Consider the following 12,626-nt stretch of genomic DNA (forward strand, 5'->3'; position numbering starts at 1 on the left):
TAAAATGAAAAAAATAAATAATTAAATAATTAAATTAACTGAACTGAAGCATTAAGACCTCCAATTTACTGTTAAAACTTTCTCTCAAAAGCTGATTAACAGCAAATAAAATGTGCCTTAAAGAAACACACTAAATATACAAAGGAGAGTTCGTCATCTACAACAAGGAAAATACAGTTTAATGCCTAATTCCCGAGAGTGAAAACAACAAGCACTTTTTATTTTTAAGATTATATTTTTAGCTCCATGAACACCTTCATTTCCACTCTTTTACAGTTACACAGAAGAATAGTCAGACAGGAAGGTTCATTTTTTCCATTCCCAGAAATGATTAGTCTGAGAAAGACTTTCAGGTACTCTTCCATTGCATGAAGCATTTTTCTATTGTTCATTGTGCTAAGCGGCTAACCAGATGCCTACCCAGATTTTTCCTCCTGCATTCATCTAGTCATCAACTTGCCCTCTTAAATGGCAACAATACTGTACTAGATTCTTTCTTTTCCAATTTTTTACTGTTGAGATGTGACCTGTTTCATTCATCATTGACTCTTGACTGTACAATCAATCATTTGGTTACACATTCATGCTATTTTATTAACAAGTGTGAATGTGTGGAAATCCATTTTGCTACTGCGTTTGATAATTGTCACACAAAAAAGGCAGTAAAAATATCAATAAAAAAAAAAACTGATTTGGGTTTGGACTATCTCCCTATTTCTGAGCACCAGATGTTGCCATGTATTAGAGCTGAAAACCATCTTAAAAGCAAATTTTAATCTGCTTGTCAATCTCTGCTTTGTCCTCTCTGCATCTGTACAGTATCTCTCTACACATTTTTCTCTACACAAATACACACATTGCTGACTGTTTTTGCCCTGTTGACATCTCCTAAGATGAAATAACCATCTCCTGAGATGAAATGTCTGAATTCTAAATTCAGAAATACACCCAGGAATGTCTCAGAGGATATTTCCAACCTGCACTTAATTCATCAGTTCAAAAAATAAGTTCATTTATAACATCATAACTTCAGTGTAACACTAATAGAGAAGAGAAAAAAGAGATTATGGGCCAATAGCATGGCACTAGATAAAGTACGGTGGCACGGTGGCTTAGTGGTTAGCACGTTTGCCTCACACCTCCAGGGTTGGGGGTTCGATTCCCGCCTCCGCCTTGTGTGTGTGGAGTTTGCATGTTCTCCCCGTGCCTCGGGGGTTTCCTCCGGGTACTCCGGTTTCCCCCCTCAGTCCAAAGACATGCATTGGCATCTCTGGAAAATTGTCTGTAGTGTGTAATTGCGTGAGTGAATGAGTGTGTGTGTGTGCCCTGTGATGGGTTTTTTTTTTAAGTATATCACACTACTAAATCCTGAGTATGCACTTAAATGAAATATAAATAAATATAAATAAATAAATAAATAAATAAATAAATAAATAAATAAATAAATAAATAAATAAATAAATAGAAGAGAGAAGAAATATAAGATGCATTAACAGAATACAGTATTGCACTAGTCATAGTCCAGTTCTTTAACTGAACAGGGCTGTGAACTAAAGATGAATTTAATACTGAGTGATACTGAGAGAATCTAAATATAACAGAGCCTATATTTTATTATTATTTTTTTTTTAAGTTTGTTTTAAAGTCTCTCATTTTTACCCTTCTTACCCACCATGCACCATCTGTTAAACTTCACAATATGAATATGGATGCAGAGCATGAGCTTCTAAAGCAAGAGACTGTCCATCTGTTTTCAAAAATAAAATATAGGGGGGAAAATCTTCTAAAAAATAACTCAAGGCATTTCATGTGAATCATGAAATAAGTAGTTTTACTTTGATCAGAAGTGGAATTTCACATTTTAGAAGCCTCCTGCAGACCAGTAAAGCTTTTTGGTTTGCCTTCTTCCTTTTAAGTGCTTTTTTATTTGTCTCCTCCACAGGCACTTAAGAAAACCATTAGAAATGATCTCTGGTTACTTCAGCTAATTTATTAAACCCTTTTCTCTGATTTTGATGAAGGAAACTTTACATGGTCTTTGAGACTGTTTTAAATTTTTTTAGTCCAAGGTGCTTATTGGATTTCCTGTAGTCTCTTTCACAAACATGTAGTGTCACTTCTTCCTAGTAAACTTCCTGTAACAGCGAGCATTTATTGAGAATTACTTCCAGCTAATCACCCTTTCACATTGCTAGGATCATGTACTTTCTAATAAAAACACCATTAACATGGCCATTAACACCGCTAACAAGCTAACATGGTACTTAATCATGAAACCTTTCATTGATTGGCGAAGACATCACTCATGGAGGGGACTTCAATAGTGCTGAGGAGTGTAAATGTTAAACACTGACAAATTGCTGTCATGGATTTGCTAGATTGACACAATTATTAATTACTATTAATGCACACTGTAGCATGTCAGAAGAACTTGATCAGATACTAGACACCTGGACTACACTTTTAGACCAATTTACTGTAATTTCTTTTTTTCTTATTGATGATAAGTTGTAAATTCATGCAGTATGTACACACATCTAGTTTTCTGGGTCACAATTTTTTTAGACTCTTTTTATATCCATTTTATCTTAAACCAAGGTCATGACTAGTGCTGCCTAGATTCTATGTTGGGAAACAGATTAAACCTTTGTGTCTCTTGCGAATATTCTTTCTCTCTCAACATCAGCTCTAGTTTATGCAAACCATACTCCAGTTCCTCTCAGCCCACTGGTCAAAGAATCCACCTTCAGAGCTGCTAAAGGCTCTGAGGAGTTTAAGGCATTCACAATCCCAGGATGTACATGTACCTGTTTTACTGGGTCACAATGCTTTGCCCTTGCTCTTGTTTTTTATGCTTTTATTTCTTAACTCATCATTGGGGATTACCCATATTGTCTCAAGTGTGTCCCTTGCACACACATAGTATAATAGTCCAACATATGTTTAGCGTGTCCAGGCGGTCTTTGTCTTTGTCTCTCTGACTATAATCTGGACCTTAGTGTCCTGTTTTTTCAGTCAATTCTTAATTCTGCAACCCTTGATGAATCTCAAATTTGTTTCCTGTCATAAGAAATTAATCAAAATCTTAACCCTTGTACAGTATGTTGTTCGTATTTTTGTTACTCAGCCAGTGTTGGTGGGTCTGGTGGAACCGCTGCATTTTTGGGTGTACAACACAATCAAAAATGTTATGTCTAAATACTTTACAGATGTTTACTTCATCCCAATTACAAGCAATATAAACAGCATATATGGTGAATATTTGCCCTTTACCTTTATTACATCACATTTTTTAATTAAAGTGCTACTCGTTTTTTGTTGTTTTTTAATAAAATGTAATAAAAAAGAAAATCAAATTTATTCAAGTTATCAGTGAAGAAAAAAACAAATTTACAAGGAAGCAAAGTTTTTCAAAACTATTGATGTTTATGAATATGGGTCCCACAGACCCGAACAACATACAAGGGTTAATCTTGATAGAAAAAGACTAAACCTAAAAAGCTACAATCATAATTCTTTATTTATTACTATCATGATCATTTTATAGAGATAACACAATATCTGTAGGTTCCACCTATTACATGTAAAATACTTTCTTTTATTGCTGAGATGGTTCCACTTTTCCTTCTCACACACTCTTATCAAACTAAAGTGCAAGATTTTTCTAGAAAATCCGAAGAGCACCTAAACCAAACCCTGAAGCAAAAGTGCATATGCAAATCTTGCCTCCTGTGCCTCCTCACTAGAGATTGCATAATAAGAAGACCTTGATGTGAATAAAACAGTAAACTAACACATCCGTTCTGGAAGTCAGTATGAAGGTCAAGCCCCCCCTTCCACCGTCTTTGTGGAGGAGGTTCAGTGAAATATATTCGAATGCAACTCAAGAGACATTTAACTGAAGTTTTCCTGTTGTTTCTCTTATATTTCATGTATTTACTCCTATTATTCTGCACCCGTTGACAAAGCACAAGAGACCTGTCTTAGACGTTTGTTTGTTTGTGAATAACTGAGATGGCCTTTCACATAACAAGGCTCTAATGCTGCTGAGCTTTTGTCCAGGACTCTTGTTTAGCTCAGGTGATTAGAAGGCTGGGGAAAAACGCTGAGAGCCAAAAGTACTTGAGGTGGGGTTTATCTATTTTATTATTTTTCACCATTATCCACCAGTGACTCAGTTGAGCTGCCATAGCCATTACCACATTCCTCTGCCAAATGACCCTTCATTTATATGGGCAGGCCAATACACAAAAGAAAAAATAGAAACAAAACAAATAATATGCTGAACTCATGTTGACCTTTTTCTGCTGATCTGCGACCATATTCAGAGGGCTGAAGGTTTAGGTGAATTTTTCTGGCCAGATTTTTTTCACCAGTTAATGGACTGCTGATCAACCTAGTGAACTTCAAGTTCATTACATGTTAACGCTAAGGTTACATGTTAAAACTCCAAATTCTCTTCCTATACACAATTCTATAATGTGTTATAAACAGTGTAAGTATCGTGTTCATACTGAAAATTCTCACAAGAACTTTGCACATTAAGATGATGTGCTTATTCAGCTGAAAAAAATAAATAAATAGTGTGGAATGATTGGATGTTCCATTCAGCAGTCACCGCTTTACATTAGCAAAAGAAAGGTGGGGCTACCAGACACCTTGAAAAATTTCAAGATGGCTGACAACACACTGGTGGACAAGACATCTAAAAAATTAACCAGCTTGTCTGATTTATATTTCAACATTTTAAAAAATTGTAAGTATTCTGCTAGCTTTAGCATTTGCTATGGACTGGGAAATGGCTTTTACTTCTAATTAGTGTATATATACACTATAGTATGTATTATATTCATATATAGTATGTATTATACTACTGGGAAGTGGTAGCTCAATGGTTTAAGACGGTGGCCTACTGACCAAAAGTTTGAGATTTTAAATCCCAGCCCTTCCAAGTTGCCACTGTTGGGCTCTTGATCAAGGTCCTTAATCCTCAAATGCTTAGTTGTATAAATGTAAGTCACTCTAGAAATGGATGTCTGCCAAATGATATAAATGTAGGGAAAATAATATAAGTGGTACATTTGAAACAATACTCAACCATTCTAAAATTTATATAATTCATACAGTGGTGGATTATATATATATATATATATATATATATATATATATATATATATATATATATATATATATATATATATATAATCCACCACTAATTTGATACATTTTTGTGATAACACATTAAAGAGAAGTATGTTATAATTCAATCTAGAACTTGGTCCCTTTACAACAAATTCACATTCATTAAACTTCATTCCATTTAACATTCATATCTATAAATAACCATAAAACCATAAACACACTTGTTCACACCTGGGGCAATTTATGGAAGCCATTCCACCTATTAGCATAACAGGTAGCAACCAGCATTGACATGTTTGTCTCTGTGGTGGACAAATCAAATGCCTGGGCAATATAGACAAACAGACTGTATGTCTGTGTAACATTTCATTATTCTATTTTCAAAGCAGCTGAAAAGATAAATAGATACAGAAGTCTACAGAGGGCAAAGAAAGGAAACTGTGCTTCCTGTTGAACTGTTCTGAATGTTTCTATACAAACACACTCTAGTCAAGTTCATACTTTTCTTGCTGGATTGATGCTCCTTGAGGTTATTCTACAGAATGCATTTGCCCATATGACACGTCAGATGAACTTTTCAGAATCGGGAACACACAGAAAGGCAGACACCCTTACAAAAGTAAGCAGCAATATGCTGCACAAAGATTATATACTGTAAGTCTACTTCTAATGCATCATACAGCCAGCTCACAGTTTTAATAACATATCAAAGAAAAATAAAGATGCTAGCCAGACTCAAACATCTTTTTGTGCAATGTGAATAAGCACAACCCAGCACTTTAGTCATTGTTTGATGGGAATTTCAGTACTAATTTGTTTTCTAAGGAGAGTTGTTTGTTGTACTGTACATTGGGGTTTAATTATATTATTTGTCACTTTCATTAGTTTTCTGTGCAAGCAGACCAATAGACCGGGCAGGGAGTTTCGTGCATTGACTTCAGTAGCCTAGCTAATAAAACACACAAATATGTACATGTAGAAATATGCCAAAGCTAGGAAAATACACTGGAATGCCTTAGAAACCTAGAGTACAACAGAATTGAACAATAACCATTGTCACAAAGCAGCTTTCCTCAAATCTGGGATCTAGCATTAGATCCCTAATGAGCACGCCAGAGGCGACAGTACCGAGGAATATATCCCTGAGATGACACGAGGAAGAAATCTTGAGAAGGAACCAGACTTAAAAGAGAACGATCCGAACACTGGGGAGTTGGATAATTACAGCATCCAGGTGAAGATGACGAGTGATAGAAGGGTCAGGCAGCACCTGAAGTTCAGATGTACATGTTCTGAAAGAGAAGCTGTATTTCTAGGTTTCACACACACACACACACACACACACACACACACACACACACACACACACACCACACACACACAGAAAAGCCTCTCGTACAGTGGCAGTCCTGCAAGGTCAGTCAGGGCTCGAGTAATATGTAGATATGTAGCATAAGGAATGTTGTGACATTGCTAAGGATATGCTCAGTCTTGGCTAAGCATATGTAGAGAAAGACCTTTTGAGTCACACCAAGAGCAAATTGAGATTATTTAATGCTAAAACAAGACCTCTAGCACATGTAAGCATGAAATGAGCATATGGTGCATGCAATCTGTCCATTTCTACAGAATGTTAGCTCAGCATCTGAGATGTATATTATACAGATGGTTATATATGCACACATTTGTTTATGGAGAAATACATCTTCTTGTTTTTGTTTTTTAAGTAAAGAAAGATCATTAAACAGAACTCACTTTCTGGTCGTGGCTATAGGCCAGAGCCCAGTCCTCCTGTGAAGGATGAAAAAGCAGACTCAGGACGTAGAAACTGAGACGGTATTTCTGGTAGCTGGCTCCTTCGTCAGAACTTATAAGGATGCTGCTTTCGAACTCTGGGTCAGTCAACACCATCACCTATGAAAGATAAAAAAGACGATGGGAAATTGTTTTTTTTTGTTTTTTTTTTAAATAATTTTAATGAAATATATTTTTTAGATATTTAAAGGGTTTTTCATGACATTGTGGTTCAGATCATGGGGAAAAAAATTACAAACAGAAAACAAAAATCACAAACAAACCTGGTTTTAACAGGATATCCAATCAGGATATCCATTCTATCTGCCATCCAATCAATATCCAGGATGCATATGAAATATAGGTACCTTTTAACACACTACCAGTATAGTGGCAGTGTGCCTAAGCAGAAAGAAATGTTTAGCTGTAGATATTTTAATAGACTTATTTATTACAATGTAAGTGTGAATAAAGAGGGCTTTAGTATTTGCTGATATTACAGTATGCATATATTCTTGCACATCACAGGCAAAGACTTCTACTATATTTTGTGGTCCAACGGTAGGAACCTGCGCTCTCATTGCCACGGCCTGGGTTCAGTTCCTAACCCAGCTAACCCAGCCTCTGAGGAGTTAACTCTCAGTGCCGGTCCTAAGCTTGGATAAAAATGGGAGGGTTGTGTCAGGAAAGTCATCCAGTGCAAATTCTGTGCCAAATCTAATATGCATACCGCTGTGGTGACCCTGAACAAATAAAAAATGTGTGGATATAGCTTTAAATATTACCTGTTACATACAATGCACTTCATTTATTGAATCATCTAGTTTAACTGAAAGTGAAGTTCAGTTTCTCTGAATTAATGACAGATTATAAGACGTGTGTGTGTGTGTGTGTGTGTGTGTGTGTGTGTGTGTGTGTGTGTGTGTTACTGACTGTACAGAAACGTCATATGTATGAAAATAAATATAAATGCATGTTTAAAACTATATCAATAAATAATAGCTAAAGAAAATATCTTGTTGGGAAACAAGCATTTTAGAGAACATACTAAAAAAACATTCTTACTGACAAGCATATAGGATCATACATAGACGTTTGTTGTGCTGATAAGCTTAAATAGCTTTGTCTGCTGGGATTATACCGTTTATTAGTTACTAATTACTTTTCCTTCTGAGATTCTTCAATTTCTTAGTTAATTAGATTAGGAGATTGCTTTATAAGAAGAACTCACACAGAATATATATATATATATATATATATTAGTTCACACAGAACTAATATATATATATAGTAGTTGAGGTTACAGCATAATAATGTGTTTGGACCTGGTTAAACTATTATTTTCTAATTATCTCAGACTATAAATTTAAGTCTTATTAAACTAGAGTTTCTTGGGCTGTAAATTGCTAGTTTGAATGCAAAAACTTTGATACTCCATAATAAAACCTTGCTTTTCAACTCGTTAGAATGTTGTAATGCTGTAATACACAGACAAAAAATAGACAGGTAATATACAGAGAAAAATAAGGTGGAATACCAGCTAAAGATAAAATAATGTGTGGTAATTTTTTTTAGCGATAACGACTTACAGACATTAAGAAAGCTTGGCTTTTGGTGACCTGCTAATTTGTGAATATTAAGGAACTAGAGTTTTCCGCCTGCTAGCTCTCTCTAAATAAACATAATTGTGTGATTTGTTTCATTTCCATGGTTGTGACTTCATGAGCTGGACTCCTTTTATAAGGCCTACACAGCTTCTCCTCTTGTCCCCAGAGTCTAATCCTTTTCATAAGGTCACATCAAGCGATCCCAGTGGAGTTTGAGTGACACTGATTTGGGATCAGTCCAGTTTCCAAACTTATAACAACTTGTCCTGGAGATCAGAAGGAAACATTGCTCTCTCGTGAACTAATGACAGTTCAGGTTGCCTCGAACCCATTGCTGGTTTTTGGCGTTAATATGAGTTGAACTTAGTTGTCCCTGGTATTTAAAGGTTAAGCAAGCATACTCTTTAAGACCGCAATCCCTGTGATGGCTTCCTATAGGAAAGGTCATTTCATATGGAATTGATTCGATCTATTATGACCGACCTCGTAGCTCTGACAGACACACTCAGCTTATTCTAACAGCGAGAATGAAGGTTTAATGGATTGTGCTGTCTGGGATGGATGTGCAAAATTGATAAGCAAACACCAGGCACGATGAAGGCAAACGGAGAATGCCACTTACATCTCCTCAAGCAGGTAATATCATCTTAGAATCATATATACGGTAGAAATGGATGGGGGGAAAATTCTCCTTCCTTCTTATCAAAACGACAGTTCTAGTAAGGATCATTACTTGGACAATAGAGCTGCTTGGGTATGCTTTAGTATATATTTATCATTAGTGCCGCTCTTGCCAAAATAATAAACATATCTCAGGCTAATGAGAATCAAGCAAAAAAAAAAAAAAAAATGTAACGGGTGAAAGTACGTAGATACCTATACCTAATTATAATTAAATTATAGAAGCCAGACTGTCAGTGAGGCTATATTTCTCATTGCCTATTCAGGGTTTTTCCTACTCAAATGGACTTGAATTGGAGAAAAAAAGGGGGTGCATTTGTCACTGACAAACATCCCACCCCTCTTTCCCCAAGCTTTAACTACGAATCCCTCCAGGCGGTGATTTAGATAAATTGTTTTTCATTAAGTGCCAATAAACAGCCAGGCGAATTGCAGCCAGGATTTGAGCATGCTGAGGCTCTTCCAATTTTACCATTCATTACAGGCTCGAGGAGATGGCACAGGCCCCCTCCTGGTTTCCACTATCTCCGTAGCTTGTCAGATGCAATTTGCCAAGTTTAGGGGCTAATCATTTTCTATAACATTATTTTAAGCAAAAGCATTTATTATAGAAGGGAAATTACTTTTGACCTTGGATTCTTGAGGATACAACTGGAGTTTTATTGAGCCAGAGGAGGAGTCCTTCAAGGAAGTTTGTCTTGCTAGCGGGAGACAATTTTGCACCTGGTAATACATAGTGGGGTCTCAGTACTTAACCCAGAGCTGTATGGAGGTGTGTAAAAAAGAGCATAAAACTTAATGGAATTACTGAAAGTGCATTTTTCATAGGGGGGCACGTGGCTTAGTGGTTAGCACGTTCGCCTCACACCTCCAGGGTTGTGGGTTCGATTCCCGCCTCTGCCTTGTGTGTGTGGAGTTTGCATGTTCTCCCCGTGCCTTGGGGGTTTCCTCCGGGTACTCCGGTTTCCTCCCCCGGTCCAAAGACATGCATGGTAGGTTGATTGGCATCTCTGGAAAATTGTCTATAGTGCGTGATTGCGTGAGTGAATGTGTGTGTGTGTGTGCCCTGCGATGGGTTGGCACTCCGTCCAGGGTGTATCCTGCCTTGATACCCGATGACACCTGAGATAGGCACAGGCTCCCCGTGACCCGAGGTAGTTCGGATAAGTGGTAGAAGATGAGTGAGTGAGTGAGTGAGAGTGAGTGTATTTTTCATTGTTTTCCAAATAATTGTGCTCCGTCAAGAACAACAGTACTGAGTCTGTACTGCGGTGTACCATTATAGGGATTTTGGTTCCACATATTAAAATTCTTTATAGTCTTGGGTTTGTACATGTGGATTTCCATTTCTATGTTGATTAGAAAATATGTTTGGCTTCTTCTCTTATCGAAAACTTTACGGCCAAGTTTGAACCTCTTGGCAGAGGCAAACAGGTTTAGTGCTTTAGCATACTGGTACTGTAGTTTGCAGAATTCATGAATACATCAGTCATAACCACATGCTACAAAAGCCCCCAAACAATCAATGATCCACCTCCATGTTTCATAATATCTAGGAAAATTTAGTTAAGATCTTAAGAAGGACTTCTTTTGAAATGCTTGCAAACATTTCTATAAAGCCTGTGCCCACTTTAGTCTCAGATGTTCCTGTTCTTGGCTGATTGGATGCCAATGTCGTCTTCTACTGTTGTAACCCATCAATCTCATGGTTCAGTATGTTGTGCATTTTGAGATACTCTTCTGCTCACCACAGTTGTAAAGAGTGGTTAGTCTAACCAGTCTAAACAGTCTAGCCATTCTCTTTTGACCATCAAAACTGATGTTTCTTTTGGATTTTTCCACGGCAGAGACTGTTGCCTGGAAACCTGGAGACCAGACCACAAATCACAGAGAGAGAAGGTCTATATGGTGATGACTTTTTCGTTCTTTTTCTTTAATTTAAGTTACCTGCACATGACAGTCATGAACAAATGTGTCTTTGTGGGACCAAAAGGATCGATGAAGAGTGAGGGATAAACACTGAATGTTATTAGCAGAAGCTCTCAGCAGTAAGCTGAAACAGCTTAATCTATATCCTCTAAATAAAGATCCAAGGTGCAGAATGGTAAACACTAGTTCTACCTGCCTGAAGAGGAAAGAAAAAAACAAAAAACAGGAAGAAAAACTCAGAGTGGAATTAATCATGTCAAACATGATCAATTGCTTTTGTTTGGGAAAAGACGAACAGTCAAGTGGAGGCAGAATAATGCTTTGTTGATGTGTGCTTTTTTTTTAACGTGGATTCTCAGAACAACAGAAATGAAAAGCTTAAGTTTCTTCTCAAGTACATTCAAAATGATGTTAGGACCTCTCTATATCTATAGTTTGGTTGATGTATTGTGTGGAAAGCAATATTTACACCAAATAAGATCCGTTTATTGGGTATCAAGTCTGCATGAATGCTGTGACTTTAGAAGGTTCATCTAAAGTGAAAAGAATCTGAGCCAATGGAGCCGATGCTCATTTTGTTTACAGGCACAGGAATGTTAAAAATGTGACTTCTTCCCATGCCTCTGTCCCAACCTGGCCTCTAAGTCAAGAGTATACTCCGTAAACCAAATACTTTTCACAGCTCGTGTTAGTCTTTTCTAATTTAATTGATGTCTTACAGAGCTGAGTCTACTTTAGCCCTCAGGGGGAAGCTTACAGGCTTGTGGGAAGGAGGCCATGTTATTAGCCACTACACACGTTCCCGTTGAAGCCTTAATTCTCTTATTGGGCTGCCAGACCTCTTGTCACACATCTCCTGCTGTCTCTGTGATGAAAATAAAGAGACAGAGTGAAAACCGGAGCAAGAAATTGGAGGCCAGGGCCAAGCTTCGGTAAAGTGTACTAGACTTGAGTAATGAGATGAAAAGTGGAGATTACTCAGTCTTTGAATTCTCCAGTTCCAGGCTATAAATTCAATAACAAAAAAGAATTCTGCAAAGAAGATTTTATTCAGGACTTAACAATAGGATACCTGATTGGTCCAAATCCATTTTAACAATTGTCTGTTGTGTTTTTTTTTTAATAAAGACTCAAAATACACTTTTCCAAATTAGCATTTTAATCTGTGTGCTTGTGTTATGCATGTTTTTTCCCCCTCATTATTAGTGTTTTATATGCACATGGACCTCTGTGCTTTGGGCTTGACTCTGGACAAGATAACGCTCATGAAAAGTTTATAATGTGTATAAAGGTTCAGCTGGGAATTCTCCAGAAATGATGTGAAAGCTGCTTTATTGCAGTGGCAGCAGTGTGGTGCAGCAGATAACCCCAGGGTCCAGAGTTTGATACTGAGCATTGGTATATATCTATGCAGAGTTTTGCATGTTCTTGCTTTCTTTGTGTGGCTTTCCTGTGGGTAATCCTATTTCTTCC

The 12,626-nt window shown here is 37.0% G+C and overlaps 1 protein-coding gene across 1 annotated transcript in view; it reads right to left on the minus strand.

The window, feature by feature from the left end:
- sorcs3a (sortilin related VPS10 domain containing receptor 3a) overlaps positions 1-12,626 on the minus strand; it is a 254,741-nt gene that overhangs the window by 88,585 nt on the left and 153,530 nt on the right. Inside the window, exon 4 of the mRNA XM_060860184.1 lies at positions 6,898-7,056. Coding sequence (XP_060716167.1) covers positions 6,898-7,056 — 159 coding nt within the window. The remainder of the gene's footprint in view (positions 1-6,897; positions 7,057-12,626) is intronic.

This window comes from Tachysurus vachellii, chromosome 24 (assembly GCF_030014155.1).
Source record: "Tachysurus vachellii isolate PV-2020 chromosome 24, HZAU_Pvac_v1, whole genome shotgun sequence".
NCBI classification, from domain to species: domain Eukaryota; kingdom Metazoa; phylum Chordata; class Actinopteri; order Siluriformes; family Bagridae; genus Tachysurus; species Tachysurus vachellii.